The sequence below is a fragment of the Schistocerca serialis genome, chromosome 8 (assembly GCF_023864345.2).
Source record: "Schistocerca serialis cubense isolate TAMUIC-IGC-003099 chromosome 8, iqSchSeri2.2, whole genome shotgun sequence".
Taxonomy (NCBI): domain Eukaryota; kingdom Metazoa; phylum Arthropoda; class Insecta; order Orthoptera; family Acrididae; genus Schistocerca; species Schistocerca serialis.
This window is the reverse complement of record NC_064645.1, coordinates 264,222,883-264,243,101: the sequence shown is the minus strand read 5'-3', so window position 1 is coordinate 264,243,101 and position 20,219 is coordinate 264,222,883. Positions and strand designations below refer to the sequence as shown.

Genomic DNA, 20,219 nt, shown 5'->3' with positions numbered 1-20,219 from the left:
GGAAACATAGTGAGTGAATATGGAATGGGGGGTGAGGAATGAAAGAGGAAGCCGACTGGTAGAATTTCGCACAGAGCATAAGTTAATCATAGCTAACAATTGGTTCAAGAATCATAAAAGAATGTTGTAGGACAAATGTAAGTATGCGGAGGCGTATATCACTAGGGGTAAGATAGATACTGTCTACAGGAAAATTAAAGAGACCTTTGGAGGAAAGAGAACCACTTGCATGAATATCAAGAGCTCAGATGGAAACCCAGTTCTAAGCAAAGAAGAGAAAGCAGAAAGGTGGAAGGAGTATATAGAGGGTCTATACAGGGGCGATGTACTTGAGGCCAATATTATGGAAATGGAAGACGACGTAGGTAAAGATGAAATGGCAGATATGATACTGTGTGAAGAGTTTGACAGAGCACTGAAAGACCTTAATCAAAACATGGCCCCTGGGGTACACAATATTCCATTAGAACTACTGATAGCCTTGGGAGAGCCAGCCCTGACAAAACTCTACCATCTGCTGATCAAGATGTATGAGACAGGCGAAAAACCCTCAGACTTGAAAAAGAATATAATACTTCCAATCCCAAAGAAAGCAGGTGTTGACAGATGTGAAAATTACCGAACTATCAGTTTAATAAGCCACGGCTGCAAAATACTAACACGAATTCTTTACGGACGAATGGAAAAACTGGTAGAAGCCGACCTCGGGGGTGATCAGTTTGGATTTCGAGGAAATGTTGAACACGTCAGGCAATACGACCCTACGACTTCTCTTAGAAAATAGATTAAGGAAAGGCAAACGTACGTTTCCAGCATTTGTAGAGTTAGAGACAATGTTGACTGGAATACTCTCTTCCAAATTCTGAAGGTCGTAAGGGTTAAATACAGGGAGCGAAAGGCTACTACAATTTGTACAGAAACCAGATGGCAGTTATAAGAGTCGAGGGCCATGAAAGGGAAGCAGTGGTTGGGAATGGAGTAAGACAGGGTTGTACCCTATCCCCGATGTTATTTAATCTGTATACTGAACAAGCAGTAAAGGAAACAAAAGAAAAGTTCGGAGTAGGAATTAAAATCCATGGAGAAGAAATACAAACTTTGAGGTTCGCTGATGACAGTGTAATACTGTACGAGACAGCAAAGGACCTGGAGGATCATCAGAACAGAATGGATAATGTCTAGAAAGGAGGATATAAGATGAACATCAACAAAAGCAAAACGATGATAACGGAATGTAGTCGAATTAAATCGGGTCATGCTGAGGATATTAGATTAGGAAATGAGACGCTTAAAGTAGTAAGTGAGTTTTGCTATTTGGGGAGCAAAATAACTGATGATGGTCGAAGTAGAGAGGATATAAAACGTAGACTGGCAATGGCAAGGAAAGCGTTTCTTAAGAAGAGAAATTTGTTAACATCAAGTATAGATTTCAGTGTCAGGAAGTTATTTCTGAAAGTATTTGTATGGAGTGTAGCCATGTATGGAAGTGAAAAGTGGACGATAAATAGTTTAGACAAAAAGAGAATAGACCTTTTGAAATGTGGTGCTACAGAAGAATGCTGAAGATTAGATGGGTAGATCACATAACTAATGAGGAGGTATTGAATAGAATTGGGGAGAAGAGAAATTCACAACCTCACTAAAAGAAGGGATCGGTTGGTAGGACATATTCTGGTGATCACCAATTTAGTATTGGAGGGCAGCGCGGAGGGTAAAAATCGTAGAGGAAGACCAAGAGATGAATACACTAAACAGATTCAGAAGGATGTAGGTTGCAGTTGGTACTGGGAGATGAAGAAGCTTGCAAAGGATAGAGTAGCATGGAGAGCTGCATCAAACCAGTCTCCGGACTGAAGACCACAACAACAAAGTAGAGTGTGGTGAGACAAAGTGCCCCAAGCGGAAGCTCCAGATGGACAAGCGTTTAGGAAATTAATAAAATTTGATACGGATCTATCACCATGTGTACCTTATCAATTGTACCTGCGACAGTGTGTTTAGGAAGCGGTGTTTGGCTTAACGTCTGCCGGCACACTAGCTCAGCGTGTTCGGTCAAAATGTCAGCTGCCCACTATAATAAAAAACTGCGTGTCTGGATCAACGACGAACTTCGGCGGATGTAATGGGACGTCCGCACCGAACAAATGAAACGATCGATAAAGAACAAAATAAAATTTAAAAAAAAAGAAAAGCGGTAAGAGATCGGATTTCGTATTGAAAAGGTCACAAATACACTCCTGGAAATTGAAATAACAACCCCGTGAATTCATTGTCCCAGGAAGGGGAAACTTTATTGACACATTCCTGGGGTCAGATACATCACATGATCACACCGACAGAACCACAGGCACATAGACACAGGTAACAGAGCATGCACAATGTCGGCACTAGTACAGTGTATATCCACCTTTCGCAGCAATGCAGGCTGCTATTCTCCCATGGAGACGATCGTAGAGATGCTGGATGTAGTCCTGTGGAACGGCTTGCCATGCCATTTCCACCTGGCGCCTCAGTTGGACCAGCGTTCGTGCTGGACGTGCAGACCGCGTGAGACGACGCTTCATCCAGTCCCAAACATGCTCAATGGGGGACAGATCCGGAGATCTTGCTGGCCAGGGTAGTTGACTTACACCTTCTAGAGCACGTTGGGTGGCACGGGATACATGCGGACGTGCATTGTCCTGTTGGAACAGCAAGTTCCCTTGCCGGTCTAGGAATGGTAGAACGATGGGTTCGATGACGGTTTGGATGTACCGTGCACTATTCAGTGTCCCCTCGACGATCACCAGTGGTGTACGGCCAGTGTAGGAGATCGCTCCCCACACCATGATGCCGGGTGTTGGCCCTGTGTGCCTCGGTCGTATGCAGTCCTGATTGTGGCGCTCACCTGCACGGCGCCAAACACGCATACGACCATCATTGGCACCAAGGCAGAAGCGACTCTCATCGCTGAAGACGACACATCTCCATTCGTCCCTCCATTCACGCCTGTCGCGACACCACTGGAGGCGGGCTGCACGATGTTGGGGCGTGAGCGGAAGACGGCCTAACGGTGTGCGGGACCGTAGCCCAGCTTCATGGAGACGATTGCGAATGGTCCTCGCCGATACCCCAGGAGCAACAGTGTCCCTAATTTGCTGGGAAGTGGCGGTGCGGTCCCCTACGGCACTGCGTAGGATCCTACGGTCTTGGCGTGCATCCGTGCGTCGCTGCGGTCCGGTCCCAGGTCGACGGGCACGTGCACCTTCCGTCGGCCACTGGCGACTACATCGATGTACTGTAGAGACCTCACGCCCCACGTGTTGAGCAATTCGGCGGTACGTTCACCCGGCCTCCCGCATGCCCACTATACGCCCTCGCTCAAAGTCCGTCAACTGCACATACGGTTCACTTCCACGCTGTCGCGGCATGCTACCAGTGTTAAAGACTGCGATGGAGCTCCGTATGCCACGGCAAACTGGCTGACACTGACGGCGGCGGTGCACAAATGCTGCGCAGCTAGCGCCATTCGACGGCCAACACCGCGGTTCCTGGTGTGTCCGCTGTGCCGTGCGCGTGATCATTGCTTGTACAGCCCTCTCGCAGTGTCCGGAGCAAGTATGGTGGGTCTGACACACCGGTGTCAATGTGTTCTTTTTTCATTTCCAGGAGTGTATTTTAGTCTTCCTTGGCTATGCGTACACTACTGACATCACAAATAACAACAACATCAAATAGCTTATTTTATTAATTTATATATAAGCACAAGAAGTACAGGCATAGGCTCTTACCGCTAGGATCAAACACCACTTCCTAAACACACTGTCACGGGGACAATTGATACGGTGCACATGGTGATAGATCCGTATCAAAATTCCTTTTATCTCATTAACGCTTTGCCATCTGGAGTTTCTACTTGGGGCACTTTCTTGTCTCACTACGTCCTACATGCACCATGCATTTGGACGTATTCGGCGATGACGAGTAGGCATCCTCTCCTTGTAAGACCACTGCGCAATCAGAGTGTACGTATTCGGAGTTCCCTGTAGACAAAGTTCTCTTTCGATACGGATAACAGGTGCATCCCATTGTGAGAATGAAGTGACGACCACTGGAAACGTACTCCAAGTACGGAGGTTAGAGTGGGTCTTGTGGGCAAAACGTCTAAACTGCACACAGATTCACCGTGAAGTTTTGGCGCTGTATGTACCAAATGAAATGTCGAGTAAAGCCGTAGTGAAATGGTAGCGACCAGCGCTCCATACAGGTGAGTAATGATGGGGAAGGAAGGCCGTCGACATCGACCACAGGCGACGATATCCATGCAGTCGTTAACCTGAAAGAACATATGGGGGAAGGGGGAGGGGGGGGGAGGGGAAGAGGTTTTGCTACGATGATGGAGTTCACACAAAGGTTCTCGAATATCTCCGCGCCCAAGGAGCTGATATCTATCATTGAGGGAATGAACAACTGTTCGAACGTTCCGACTATGTCTGCAGACACTTTAGGACCACGTTGCAAAATAGTGTCACATATCTGAGTCACTCCGAAGTGCAGTGCGGTTAGTAGTTACTAGGCCTACCGTAACTTACATCAGTTAGTTAGTTACACATTACGTTGATCATTTGTACCGTCCTTTTATCGAAATGATACGGAGTCAGTCAGATTACAGGATGTGTATAGAAGTTCACTGTTAACATTAGCATGTTATTTTATTGTTTGCTTGTCCTACCCGTACAGCTACACTTAAAAATTAAGTTACCAGCTTTTAAATAGAAATTCGTCCATCTAATATATGAAGTTGACTAGGAGAAATGATTGTAGGTTAAATTTAAAATTTACTTTTCTATATGTCAGACTTTTACGTTATTGCACAATGGGTCAAAGATTTTTGTTGCTGAATATTAAATTACTTTCTGAGCGACTAACAGCTTTAATAGGTAATGAAGATCATTTTTCCCTCCGTTGCTGTAGGCAAGGACCTCACTGTTCTTCTCAAATTACGATGGACTAATTATGACGAATCTCATAAGCGAATATATGTATTGTGACGTCGTAGTTAAAATGCCTCGTTCCTTAAAGTGGTAATTACATGACATCTGTGGGTAAACATCACACGTTATTCTTACTGCTCACTTTTGTGTAATCAATATTTTCTTTGTAAGTGATGCATTATCCCAGAAAATTATTCCATAAGACATTATTGAGTGGAAATACGCAAAATATCTCAGGACATTGATTCATTTGCTTCCAAGACTATCAATTATACGAAGAGCAAAAGTAGTTGAACTTAATTGTTTAAGAAGCTCAGTAACATGCTGCTTCCAGTGCAGGTTTTTATCAACATGAACTTCCAAAAATCTGAAACATTCTACCCTATTTACTGACTCCTGCTCATGCGCTACATCAATTCTTGGCATGACTATATGCGTTGTACGGAACTGCATGTAGTGTGGTTTGTCAAAATTTTGGGAGAGTCCGCTTACCGAAAAACGCTTAATAATTCTTTGTAAAACCTTTGCAACTTTTTCTGTTGCTTTCTCTCGAATGTTGTTTACTGTAACACTAGTATCGTACTAATTCTGCTTGTTGAATGTTGATTGGAAGATCATCCAGATGGACAAAGAATAAGAGTGGACTCGACATTGAACCCTTTTGGACTTCCTTTGTGATTTTTGCCCCGTCACTAAAATTCTCTACCCTTCCAACGTTGTTTGAATCATGCAGGACAACGTCTAGTATTCTGTTTGTTAAGAATGAGTCAGACCAACAGTGTGCAAAGCAATCAGTTCCATAAAATATAAGTTTTTGTGAGAGAGTGACGTAACCAACAGGACCCGACACGTCGAAAAGGTTACAAAAAATATCAACTGGTGACATTTAGTTGAATAAGGCTTGTAGTATTTCATGAGTGAATGTATAAATAGAAGACTCAGTCGAACAGCCCTTCTGGAATCCGAACTGTGATGTGCTAAGTAAATTGTTTCTCCTTAAGTGCGAGACTATTCTTGAGTATTTTACTTTTCGAATATTTTGGAACTAAATTATGTATGGTCTAGCAGGTAGAGCACTAACACTCCGGCTCTGGAGGTCATATCCTCAATCCCGGAGAGGATTGGGGACTTTTTCCTCGCTCCAGTCACTCCAGGAGGGTTCCAGCCCCACTCAGCCTACTATCAAGTGAGCGCTCGAGTAAAAGGCGGCTGGACGGACGGGCCCGCCAACCTCCCCCTACTAGTTCCGGGCTGTAATCTACCTTCAGTCAGGTCATTGGCGCGGCCACAGCTTGTGCCGCGAACATTACTTTTTGATTCTGCACAGAAAGCTATTTGGGATCGTCGAGATAAGTGGGGTACCGTCTACGTTGCAACTACTTTTCCCTTCTGTGAGCAACTTAAAATCATTCGCACAGGTTCTTACGCCACAACCAACACCAGATATGCCGTGGACGCGTACTGCTGGGTGTGTGTGACGGCCTCGTCTCTTGTTGCAGGAGGGCAACTCTTCCGAGAGCGTGGTGATGCTAAGGGACGCGCAGCTGGAGACGACCGGCCGCTACCGTTGCGAGGTCTCCGCTGAGGCGCCCTCCTTCCAGACCGTGTCAGACCACGGCGACATGCTCGTCGTCGGTACGTAACGCTCTGCACTCCAACGCCGCACCCGCAACTTCCGTCTACACTACACGGCGACAATGACAGCTCTATTGGATAATTCGCATGTACGAAGATCTGGGTCTCATAGCCCTCAAGAAGTACTGGCTGTAGTTTCAATATGAGTCAATCACTCACGTCCAGATGTAACGTTACTGTTTTGTACATAGTTCCGAGTAGTCACCACGTACACAACCTTCGGCGGCTGGCGCGCTGCCAAGATGGCCTTGAGCCGCCTTATCGGCGGGGTCAAAGGTCAAGCGCTCAGACAGCTGACGTAACATGCTGTTGCATACTCTATGTCGACAGATTCTAGATGTACCCTTGTCCAATTTTCAGCTACGCTACAGATCAATTTATTTATGAAAATACAATGTACAGTCTCCAACAAATTTTACATATTCACAAGTACCTTTCCCTTTAATCCAAATAAATACAGTTTCATTTACAGATATCTTACGTCTACTACGTGTATACAAGGAAAAGGGTGAGGGTGACATGTATGATGATTTCCCAAAGTCTTTATTTGCATTTTCACATATGTGGAATGTGCGGTAGGCTATGACGCCACGGTCGACGAAGCTTTCCAGTCCCGATACATTGGGTACGCCTGTACCACCTCGTACAATTGCGACGGTTAGCCAACCATTACCATGAGAGAATGTATCGTTCAGATCAACACTGAAGTTAAGTCTACATCCACAAAAGACAGCAGGTCCATCTAGTAGAGAGTGTGCAGCGACAGATTTTATGGTAGTTTTCTTCTTGTCAGCGGCAGATGTTGTCATTTCGACATCTTCAATTGTTTTATATATTGTCTGTCTTGCACGGCGACGATATCTAAGCACAACAGCACAGGCGCAGCGTTCGTCCGTCTCCGCACTACGAGATGGCGCTGCCATAGGGACGGGCCAAATTCTGCTGCCGCCGATCCGCGTATTAACATGTAACGCAGCCAATGAAATTGCTGCTAATGTAGAACCTTTCCTCCTCGCGGATCACACTTGCGCAGTGATACATGAACGCGCGAGGTATTGTAACGAGTGTACAGACATCCGATTAGTCAATCTGCATTTGTCTGCACCAGTCTGTACCAGTCTGCATTTTTCTGTACCAGTCTGTACGAGTTTACATTTGTCTGTACCAGTCTATAGTCAAGTTTCAGTCTACGCCTAATACGATTACCATATTCCTTTACATAGCCATGAAGATAAATGTATAGACACTTTTGTCAAGTATCAGAGATATATGTGAGAATAAGATTAACGTACCAATACCAAAGGAACTTCAGATTGTCAATTGCAAATAGCATCCAGAACCAAGTTAAGTAATTTTTATGCTTGTTATTATTTTAATAAATGTGTGTGAAAATTAATCAAGTTCTGTTTAAAGATGGTCACCATCAATCTGCTACTCTAAGCATGCAAGAGGCATTTCTATCGTCTGACCTAACGGCAGAAGATAAACACGCCACGATAAGACCACGAGACATATTGACAACACTCGCCTACTTCGTTAGAGCGATAAGTTAAATAATCTGATGATGTGTGTACTGAGGGTCTTACAGTCCGCACACCACAGTTACCTACCACTGGATGACTAAAGTCAATTAAATTCTGAGCCCACAGTAACTTAAATGACGATAAAAATTCATATAATGGATTTGATCGATTATAACAATTAATTATACTGGCTGCAGACCTTTCCAGGTTACTGGCTTCACATGTGGTAAAGGTGCTTTGTAAGTAAATAAGTAAAAACATTAAATCTACGTCTACATTTATACTCCGCAAGCCACCCAACGGCGTGTGGCGGAGGGCACTTTACGTGCCTCTGTCATTACTTCCCTTTCCTGTTTCAGTCGCGTATGGTTCGAGGGAAAAACGACTGCCGGAAAGCCTCCGTGCGCGCTCGAATCTCTCTAATTTCACATTCGGGCTCTCCTCGGGAGGTATAAGTAGGGGGAAGTAATATATGCGATACCTCATCCAGAAACGCACCCTCTCGAAAACTGGACAGCAAGCTACACCGCGATGTAGAGCGCCTCTCTTGCAGAGTCTGTCACTTGAGTTTGCTAAACATCTCCGTAACGCTATCACGCTTACCAAATAACCCTGTGACGAAACGCGCTGCTCTTCGAAGGATCTTCTCTATCCCCTCTGTCAACCCGACCTGGTATGGATCCCACACTGATGAGCAATACTCATGTATGGGTCGAACGAGTGTTTTGTAAGCCACCTCCTTTGTTGATGGACTACATTTTCTAAGGACTCTCCCAATGAATCTCAACCTGGCTCCCGCCTTACCAACAATTAATTTTATATGATCATTCCACTTCAAATCGTTCCGTACGCATACTCCCAGATATTTTACAGAAGTTACTGTTACCAGTGTTTGTTCCGCTATCATATAATCATACAAAAAGGATACTTCTTTCTATGTATTCGCAATACATTACATTTGTCTATGTTAAGGGTCAGTTGCAACTCCCTGCACCAAGTGCCTATACGCTGCAGATCTTCCTGCATTTCGCTGCAATTTTCTAATGCCGCAACTCCTCTGTATCCTACAGCATCATCTACGAAAAGCCGCATGGAACTTCCGACACTATCTACTAGGTCATTTACATATATTGTCAAAAGCAATAAAGCAATGGTCCCAAATCAAAGTACGTGGCTTATTAGTAAACGCTGTTCACAGAACAAGAAGAACAGTGCAAGAAAATGCAGAAACTACAGACTAATTACCCTGATGAGCCATACACTAAAGATATTTCTCAAGATCATTCAATATAGAATCACAGCCAAGTGTGAAAGGGATATGGGATATTCATAGTTTGTACTTAGACGGGGTCTAGGTACGAGAGAGGCATTGGTCGCGATTCAGATATCTGTTCAAATGTGCTACGATCAGAGGAAGAATATAATGCTGTACTTCAAAGACTACGAAAAAGCGTTTGAATGAGTGCAACATCACAAACTTATACAAATTTTGAGAAAACTGAACATAGACGGAAAAGATACTCCTTCTTCAGAAAATCTGTACTGGAAACAAACTGCTGAGGTCAGAACTGGCGGTCAGTTGACAGAAGCACAAAACACCTGTAGAGGAGTTAGACAAGGCTGTGTACTCTCACCACTCCTGTACTCAGAACATACACTACTGGCCGTTAAAATTCCTACAACAAGAAGAAATGCAGATGATAAACGGGTATTCATTGGACAAATATATTATACTAGAACTAACATCTGATTACATTTTCACGCAATTTGGCTGCATAGATCCAGAGAAATAAGTACCCAGAACAACCACCTCTGGCCGTAATAACGGCCTTGATACGCCTGGACATTGAGTCAAACAGAGCTTTGATGGCGTGCACAGGTACAACTGTCCATGCAGCTTCAACACGATACCACAGTTCATCAAGAGTAATGACTGGCGTATTGTGACGAGCCAGTTCCTCGGCCACCATTGACCACACGTTTTCAATTGGTGAGAGATCTGGAGAATATGCTGGCCAGGGCAGCAGTCGAACATTTTCTGTATCCAGGAAAGCCCGCACAGGACCTGCAAAATGCGGTCGTGCATTATCCTGGTGAAATGTAGGGTTTCGCAGGAATCGAATGAAGGGTAGAGCCACGAGTCGTAACACATCTGAAATGTAACGTCCACTGTTCAAAGTGCCGTCAATGCGAACAAGAGGTGACCGAGACGTGTAACCAATGGCACCCCATACCATCTCACCGGGTGATACGCCAGTACGGCGATGAATACACGCTTCCAATGTGCGTTAACCGCGATGTCGCAAAACACGGATGTGACCATCATGATGCTGTAAACAGAACCTGGATTCATCCGAAAAAAATGACTTTTGCCATTCGTGCACCCAGGTTCGTCGTTGAGTACACCATCGCAGGCGCTCCTGTCTGTGATGCAGCGTCAAGGGTAAGCGCAGCCGTGGTCTCCGAGCAGATAGTCCATGCTGTTGCAAACGTCGTCAAACTGTTCGTGCAGATGGTTGTTGTCTTGAAAACGTCCCCATTTGTTGACTCAGGGATCTAGACGTGGCTGCACGATCCGTTACAGCCATGCGGATAAGATGCCTGTAATCTCGACTGGTAGTGATAAGAGGCCTTTGGGATCCAGCACGGCGTTCCGTATTACTCTCCTGAACCCACCCATTCCATATTCTGCTAACAGTCATTGGATCTCGACCAACGCGAGCAGCAGTGTCGCGATACGATAAACTGCAATTGCGATAGGCTACTATCCGACCTTTATCAAAGTCGGAAATGTGATGGTACGCATTTCTCCTCCTTAGACGAGGCATCACAACAACGTTTCACCAGGCAACGCCGGTCAATTGCTGTTTGTGTATGAGAAATCGATTGGAAACTTTCCTTATGTCAACGCGTTGTAGGTTCGCCACCGGCACCAGCCTTGTGTAAATGCTCTGAAAAGCTAATCATTTGCATAACACAGCATCTTCTTCCTGTCGGTTAAATTTCGCGCCTGTAGCACGTCATCTTCGTGGTGTAGCAATTTTAATGGGCAGTAGTGTATATTCCAGGAGTCGCTTGAAGATTGTGAGATAGGTATAAAAGTATATGGGATATGGATTAACAACGTAAAATACGCAGATGTCACAGTCTTGATTGCAGATAACATGAACGATCAGCAAGATCTTCTAACGACAGTGGGAGAACACAGCAGGAATATGAGTCTCAATATCAACATCAAAAAGACCAAATTTATGAGTCACTCGCAATTCAGATGAACATCAAAATGCAGAATTAATGCATAATAATCAAACCATGGACAGGGTGAACAGATTTAACTACTTAGGGGCGTGGTTGTGGGAAAATTGGTCATCAGACATGGAAATCAGATGCACAATAGAGAAGGCCCTCAGAGCATTCAAGAAATTTAGCAAACTTTACTAGCAATTACTTTGATCTTAACCTCAAAGTTAGATGTATGCATACCTATGTGTGGTCAGTGCTTCTTTATGGCGTGGAAAGTTGGACGTTGAAAGTTAACACCGTAAACAAGTTGGAAGCATTCGAGATGTGGTTATATCGAAGAATACTTAAAATTCCATAGACAGCAAGGAAAAAAAACAAATGAAGATAGCGTGACAGCCATATTTCCAAACTTACGGATAACTTAACAGATTAACATTTTGTTTTATTGCCAGTCCACTTGATGTTTACATATATAAAACATTATCTTTTGTACTCCAACATTACTTCAATGACCTATTTGAAAATATCACTTGACTGGATTTTGATATTCCATAGCAGATTGCTTTGTCCATACATGATGCAATTTTGTAATTAGCCAAAGAGTATTTCCCCTAATGCCTATCCTCATATTTCCATGCCATTGTCTCACAGTTATTGCCACACAGTTATTGAAGCTCCTTTCAAACTCTGTCAGCTGCTGATAACACTGCCTCTCATGAGTGCGCGGCGCCACCTTGTTCTTCACTATGGTTACTCAACATCTGACGCCAACGACGATCCTTATATACCCTGCCCTATACCTCCTAACAACACTAAACACGAATTACACTAATGCTCTATGACTCCCGTTCTGTCATAGAGAACTGCAGTTCTAACCACATACATACTCACCGATAGTGTACGCGTGCGCAAAGTTACTTTGACATCCATCCATGTCTTCTAGATGTTTCACTTTTTTGTCAGGCGTTATCTAAGGTATTAGTGTCTTCCCGCAGGAGATCTTGTGACAGTGCTGTGCTGTCCTAGCAAAATCTACGCAGAATCACACAGCCTTCCTAGTCTTCTTTGCCTCTTCCGCTTCACAATCTGTTTGGGAACCCGAAGTGTTAAATAACAGCCATGAATGAAATCTGCTGTCAGATTATAACTGTGTACCGGACCGAGACTCGGCATACAGTTTTAATCTGCCAAGAAGTTTCATGTCAGAGCACACTCCGCTGCAGAGAGAAATTTTCATTCTGCCAATAGCCATGAATCTCTCTCACTAGAACCTGAAAGAATGGACAAATTACTGATCCCTATGCCTTTTCGTGTACGAGTTGCATAGAAAAAATACCTTGAATCATTCCGAAATCATATCTTTAGAATTCTGACTTACGTAAGGAATAATACAGGTTTTTCGGTGATTTCTTTGGCTTCTGATAAGGGTAGCCAGCAGTCTTTGCAACAATCGTTAGTCGTCTGTATATCATTCTCAATGTACTATAATTTTCTGTCAACATGATCTCTCTGCGTGCATCATCGTCCGTGAACAACTTCAGAACTTCAGAAGCTAGCAGTAATAAACCAGTCTCAGTGTGATGTAGCGATACGGGAGCAGCCTTCTAAGTAACAATGGAAGAATAATTTTTAGATAAAAATCGTTGCGTTGTTTCTCAAAATATTCGCCTTTAACTTTCAAATGCTTTCGCAGTGTCTGAACCAGTTAGGAAACATTTTCTGCGATTTGGTGTTGCTGCCTCAAAACGGATTCAGCAGCTCTTTGAGGTCTTTGAGGCCTTGTTCATGCATTTTTTGTTTTGTATCAGGGAGCAAAAAGATGTTCTCAGGTGATAAGTAAACTGAATACTCGTGATGAGACATTAATTCGGTGTACTTTTCCGTCAAGTAATTAACTTTTTGGCGCACTTTGTGACCATTAGCATTGTCATCAAGAAGAATGATCCTAAGTTTCCCATTCTTCTTCCGAATTACATCGATGACTAGGCCAAAAAAACACGAAATGAAGCGAACTAGAGCATTATGCTAACACTTTTTTGTGATGTGATGTCCATTAAGTTAACACGCGATTCTTTTGGCCCGTACTAATTAAAATAGTTGTATCTAAAACGGAAAAATACAGCAAAATAAGTTAATAATATCCTTTCAAACTGCCCCTAGTACAAAATTTCACCATTTTAGGACCTGAGGATACAGAAAACGAACTAACACTGGTTATGGCACAAATATATCCGACAACATGGGTACATAATGCAATTGCCAACAGCACAGGACGTAAATGACGTTGTGACCCGTCCATTCTTGCCACTGATTCACCAGTATCCAAAAAAAGGGGAACATGTGTTAGTAAGAAAGATATGATTGAAAGGTAAAACTAACATGGGTTAGTAAGAAAGATATGATTGAAAGGTAAAACTACTGAGATGTTGTTGCAAGACAAAAACATGCGTATGCTGGTTTAGACTGGTCTTTTTCCAAGAAAGGGACGTAACTTAGGAAATTTTTTGGATGGAGATTGGTGTGGCTTAGGAAGAAGGAGAAGGGGAGGGGACGGGGAAGGAGGGGCGGATGTTTGCTGGGGGTACGGTAAGAGAGGGGAGCAGAGGGAGTTTCTTCTCTTGTTACGATCTCGTTCATGGATTTTTCACTTCCTCGGTCGAAATGTTTTAGCATATCCTGATAGTACCTGACACAGACCTATTCCTGAGCTTCGATTGTGCGGGACCCGTCACGACTAGATCTTTGGGATAGCTCATTGCTGACGCAAGATCTACTGCACGGCAGTCTTCGATATGCCTGAGGCGTTGTCCTATGACGGGGCACGCACCAATCGCCTTCAATCATGTTTGGCAGTCCATCGATCCTTTTAGTAATAAAAACCGGATTTGTTTGGGCTTCAACAAATCGAAGGAGTCGGCAAAGGTAAGTGCTAACGCATAATTAAAGTTTTTGAGTTGTTGTGTGCCATATATATTCGGTTAAAGTCAAAGACAAGAACATAAGTACTGTGAGACGAAAAAAACTGCATAGTAAACTCGGCTTTCTAGCGGTACATATAGCATTACTTGATACTAGCATGCGGTGCATTAGAAATCGCAACAGATAACATGATCATACTTATCTTTACTCAATTGACGGTTAACATTTTCTTCCCCGAGCCGCTCAATTTATAGCTGACGAAGCAGGACCACTTGAAAATTTTGCAAAGTAATTGTGAACAGCATTTTGTGAGCAGGCATATCACCAAAAGTTTTACGAAGCATTCGAGATATTATTCTTGAATTAGACTTTAACTTAAGGATTAGAAAACCAGTCAACGAAAACCTCTCATGAAACTTCCATATTTTCGCAACGCTGTTTCTTTAAGCACTCACTGTAAACAAACCATACGACTGCTTTTTGACCTGTCTTTCTACTAAGAATAAGAAATGACGAATGTTAAAACATATCAATGGCACAAAGATTTTGTCCATTATGGTGGTGAAACGCTGCGGCTGTGATAGACAAGTATTTTCAGAAATTAGTGCTGTCAGTCGCCTTTCACCATGATACAATCTTTATTATCCCATTACCGCTTTCAAGTCGCCTAGCGATTCATCACTAGATGGTACAGTGTTCTCTTGAGATTGTTTATAGCATTCAGATGGTTCACTATGGGACTTAACTTCTGAGGTCATCAGTCCCCTAGAACTTAGAGCCACTTAAACCTAACTAACCTAAGGACATCACACACATCCATGCCCGAGGCAGGATTCGAACCTGCGACCGTAGCGTTGGCGCAGTTCCAGACTGTAGCGCCTAGAACCGCTCGGCCACTCCGGCCGGCCACGTTTTCTACTCCGTCGCACAGACGACCGTGAGCATGTACGATGTGAAACGTCTGAAAGCAAATACCCTGCAACAAACGTCGGAGGGGTTCAGGCTGGAGGGGGGAGCGAGGAATTTGCAGCATGGTCTCGTTGCTACGGAAGGCACAATGCATCAACATAAGTATGCATTTATCCTTGGTGACCATGTAAACTCCTACATGCAGTTTGTAGCTCCTTGACACAATGGCATCTACCAGCAGGACAATGCAATGTGTCACATAGCTTAACATGTACGCATGCTGCTCGAGGATGAGTTTACATAGTCTCCTGGCCACCAAACTCCCTGGATTTAAACCCAATCGAGAATCTGCAGACCACCTCCATCTGGCTGTACGCGTCGTGGATACTCAATCGAGAGACCTAACACAGCTGCGCATGTCACTGGAGCAGCATGGCTCCACGTCTCTGATGGCACATTCGAGAACTTCACCGACTCTCGTCCTGCACGTCTCGCAGCAGATTGTTCAGGATTTTGACAGGTGGTCACATTATTGTGGTTGGACATGTGTATTTGATGGTGTTTTTAACAATGTGCGGCAAAACGGTGACAACGATATGTTCAGGGCACAATTTGAGCAAACCCGCACGTGTTATAAACTTAACTCGTATTCATGTACCAAGCCGGACTGACTGAACCAGGAGATGACGATAACGCTCACGAGGAATGGATCGGTAGAGACGTGTGGTTTGACAGTGAAAGTGAATCAGACTTTTGTGTGAGAATAGCATATGAACAGTACTGCCATGAGAAGGAGTAGCTTTCAGAATAGACTTGATTTCATCAGAACTTTGCTTCTTTAATTGGTGTAATAGTACCCATGTCCTCGATGTCGAACTTTGTATTGCCTCAGGACATTTCAACATATCAATAAACGACAGTGTCACCCAGGAAGGAGCAGCTGAGGCAGCAGATTTAGGTGGTGCAGGCTACGTTCGTGAAACAAACTTTGCTATCACCCACCAAAGTGCAGTGTAAAGTTTAATACGGGGTGAGCATAAAGTATTTTCCTGATTGCAAAAACATTTTACTAAGGAACTATGCTAGATATAGCAGTACAGTCTTGTTGAAATACTACCCATAGTTCAAATTCCTATAACTGAGGTACAATGTAACATATAGAAGTGTATCCATATGAAGTTCATGAAATAAACAACCATTTGCAAATAGCCGCATAGACGTCTGGAAGCATATCCATAAGACCTTTATGAGTTAAGCTACCATTTGCAACAACCGCCTAGCTGTTTGTAGCACAGTTACCTATAAATCAATTTTTGTAATCAAGGGAAGACTTTACGTTCACCCAGTACTGTCCCAGACGGGCTGCTTACAATCTGGCATCCAAATCTCACCCAACTGACCATCATGATCTCCCTGGTTCAATCAAATCGGCGCGTTAGATGCACCAGGTGATCAAAAAGTCAGTATAAATTTGAAAACTGAATAAATCACGGAATAATGTAGATAGAGAGGTACAAACTGACACACATGCTTGGAATGACTTGGGGTTTTATTGTGACTGATAGCCTGTGGGTTATGGTCCTCCTACAGCACAGGTGATGAAACAAGTGGTTCAAATGGCTCTGAGCACTATGGGACATAACATCTGAGATCATCAGTCCCCTAGAACTTAGAACTACTTAAACCTAACTAACCTAAGGACATCACACACATCCATGCCTGAGGCAGGATTCGAACCTGCGACCGTAGCGGTCCCGCGGTTCCAGACTGTAGCGCCTAGAACCGCTCGGCCACCCCGGCATTGTGGGGACCGTTATGTAGCTGTCGCAAGACACAAAAAGATCGAAAAAGGGGAGCACTGAATGAGGTAAGACATCTAGAATTATTTTGGTCATAAAATCAAAGGTCAACCTAATGGCATTACTTAAAGTTATTTGATTCGATAGGATTACTGCTAATGCAAAAATCATATTTAGAAAAAAATCGTCTGTGTTCCTCACGTATACAAATTAAACAACACTATATATACCTTGCCGCAGGTAACAATTCTCAGATGCCTTACAGGATATAAACAAACGAGAAACAGTGACTTTCACGGTTGTTCTTTGATTTTTCGTTGGATCAGAATATTCTTTGGTCAGCACTCGAATTTTTGAGAGCTGTCCGTTGAACCTGAACGACAATAAATACAGCATTATTCATACATATTGGATGATTATAATTGAAGTCCAGCTACTCACAGATGTCCAGTGTCTGCTGTAATTAAAGTACGGCAGTGAAACTTGGTAGATATTCTAACATGTTAACGTTTAACCGATTTACGCTGAAAAAAATTAGTTCCACCTTTAACCACCAGATGCAAATCTGGCACTGTATAGCATGCCGTCGTCGTATCCGGTGTCCGCACTGCACATTATGCCTTTGTCATGTGTTTGGCTTTTTTCGCCCACGTCTCGTTCCTAATCCATTACATACTGAAAGGTTTCTATCTGTCTTTCGTGCATTCAAAGAGCGAAATTTGCGTCTGGAACCACAATTGGAACTACATTGTTATCCAGCGTAAATAAGTTCAGCATTAACGCATTGTAATATCTACCAAGTATCGCATCTATACGATAATTAAGGCGCACACTGGAGCTCCTTGAGTACCTTCCTTAGACCTATAACCACCCGGTACCTCTGGGGTTTCAGAAGACGAGTGCGTGAAAACTCAAGATGTACAGAAAACAGACACATAGCAGTGGATGAAGCATCTCTCAAACTTTTTAACTCATATTAAAAATGCACAATATAAGCACCATTTGTTTGGCAAGCGTCAATATAAAAAGAAGCACTCCGTCTTCAGGCCACGAGTGGCCTACCGGGACCATCCGACCGCCGAGTCATCCTCTGTGGACGATGCGGATAGGAGGGCGTGCGGTCAGCACACCGCTCCCCCGGTCGTTATGATGGTATTCTTGACCGAAGCCGCTACTATTCGGTCGAGTAGCTCCTCAATTGGCATCACGAGGCTGAGTGCACCCCGGAAAATGGCAACAGCGCATGGCGGCCTGGATGGTCACCCATCCAAGTGCCGATCACGCCCGACAGCTCTTAACTTCAGTGATCTCACGGGAACCGGTGTATCCACTGCGGCAAGGCCGGGCAAGCGTCAATATGTACGTGAAATTCAAAGTCACTGGCTCTGTAAATTTGCCTATCTGCAGCCGCGAATTAGATGCAGCAACACGGAGCGTATGATTTTTCTTCATGTTCTGACACTTCTGCCCCCCCCCTAGTGCAACTTCACCATTCCTTATATTACGAATCGAAACTTTCAGAGATTCTCCGTACACTGATATGTGACATTTTTCTGTGTGTCTTGTTGTTTTTGCACAGGCGTCTTCTGAAGTTCTGCAGCTACTTACAAATAAACTTGTATAATCATACGTGGATTTCAATTACATTTACGAGGTGCGGCTAGAAAAAAACCGGACCGATGCTGGAAAAAACATTTATTTACAATTATTTACAATTTCATGTTATCTCCTTCAATGTACTCTCCTCCTCGGTCTCTACACCGGTCCATACGAATTTTCCACTGTTCATAGCAATGCTGCAGATCATTTTCGGTAAGTCCATACATTACTTCCGTCGCTTTTTCTTTTACTGCTTCAACAGTCTCAAATCTAGTTCCTTTCAAAGCTGACTTGACTTTAGGGAAAAGAAAAAAGTCACAGGGGGCCAAATCAGGTGAGTAGGGTGGATGATCTAAGATGGGAATGTTGTGTTTTGCCAAAAACGTCTTCACTGACAACGCACTGTGAGCTGGGGCATTGTCTTGGTGAAGGATCCATGACTTTTTTCTCCACAAATCGTTCCGTTTTCTCCGTACTCGCTCACGTAGGGTAGCCAGGACGCTAATGTAGTAATGCTGATTCACTGTTTGTCCCTCTGGTACCCAATCAATGTGCACAATCCCTTTGATGTCAAAAAAAAAAAAAAAAAACAATCATCATTGCCTTGAATTTCGATTTTGACATTCGTGCTTTTTTTGTCGTGGAGAACCAGGAGTTTTCCAATGCATCGATTGGCGTTTAGTTTCGGGATCGTAAGTAAAAAAACCACGATTCATCGCAAGTAATAACATTTTGTAAGAAGGTGGGATCACTTTCAATGTTTTCCAGGATGACAGAACAAATCATTCTTCGGCGTTCCTTCTGTTGATTGTGAGACACTTTGGAACCATTTTTGAACACACTTTGTTCATGTTGAAACTTTCATGAAGAATCTGCCTAACACTTTCCTTGTCAACTCCTGTTAACTCAGACACTGCTCTGATTGTTAAGCGGCGATCTTGTCGAACAAGTTTACCGATTTTTTCAATGTTTGCATCAGTTTTTGCTGACAATGGTCTGCCAGTGCGAGTGTCATCACTGGTGTCTTCGCGGCCATCTTTAAATCGTTTAAACCACTCAAACACTTGTGCTCGCGATAAACAATCATCGCCGTACACTTGTTGTAACATTACAAACGTTTCACTTGCAGATTTTCCTAGTTTGAAACAAAATTTGATGTTAACACGCTGTTCTTTCTGTAAACTCAACATTTTCCGACGCACAGACAAAACGTCAACTACTTAAAACAGATGCCACGGGCAGACTGAGTGCAGGAGGCAGATGAAACTCGAGCAGTAGGCGGAGCGAGAGTCACGTGAAAGGCCACGCGACTTTCAGCCTTATTGCATTCGTTTTATTGTTTCACCAGTACTAGTCCGGTTTTTTTCTAGCCACACCTCGTATTATAACAATATTAGCATATACTATTAGCAATTTGATTTCTGAAATCGTAAGTAGCGACACATCTCGATGGCGCTATCGTGTGACCTTTTGTGACAACCTTACAGGCGATCTAGATAGGATTGAACTTCGAGTCAGGTAGAAAAATAGACAGTACATTGGACATGCATTAGGAACGCTAGTATTACAAATCAGTGCTTGGTCACCAGATTTAGATATTCTGTGGGTGTCCTGTCTCG

At 43.5% G+C, this 20,219-nt stretch overlaps 1 protein-coding gene across 1 annotated transcript in view; it reads left to right on the top strand.

Annotated features, from left to right (window-relative positions):
* The window catches only part of LOC126416459 (uncharacterized), a 178,510-nt gene that overhangs the window by 138,978 nt on the left and 19,313 nt on the right, over positions 1-20,219 (top strand). The window contains exon 3 of the mRNA XM_050084194.1: positions 6,473-6,608. Within this exon, the coding sequence (XP_049940151.1) occupies positions 6,473-6,608 (136 nt within the window). The remainder of the gene's footprint in view (positions 1-6,472; positions 6,609-20,219) is intronic.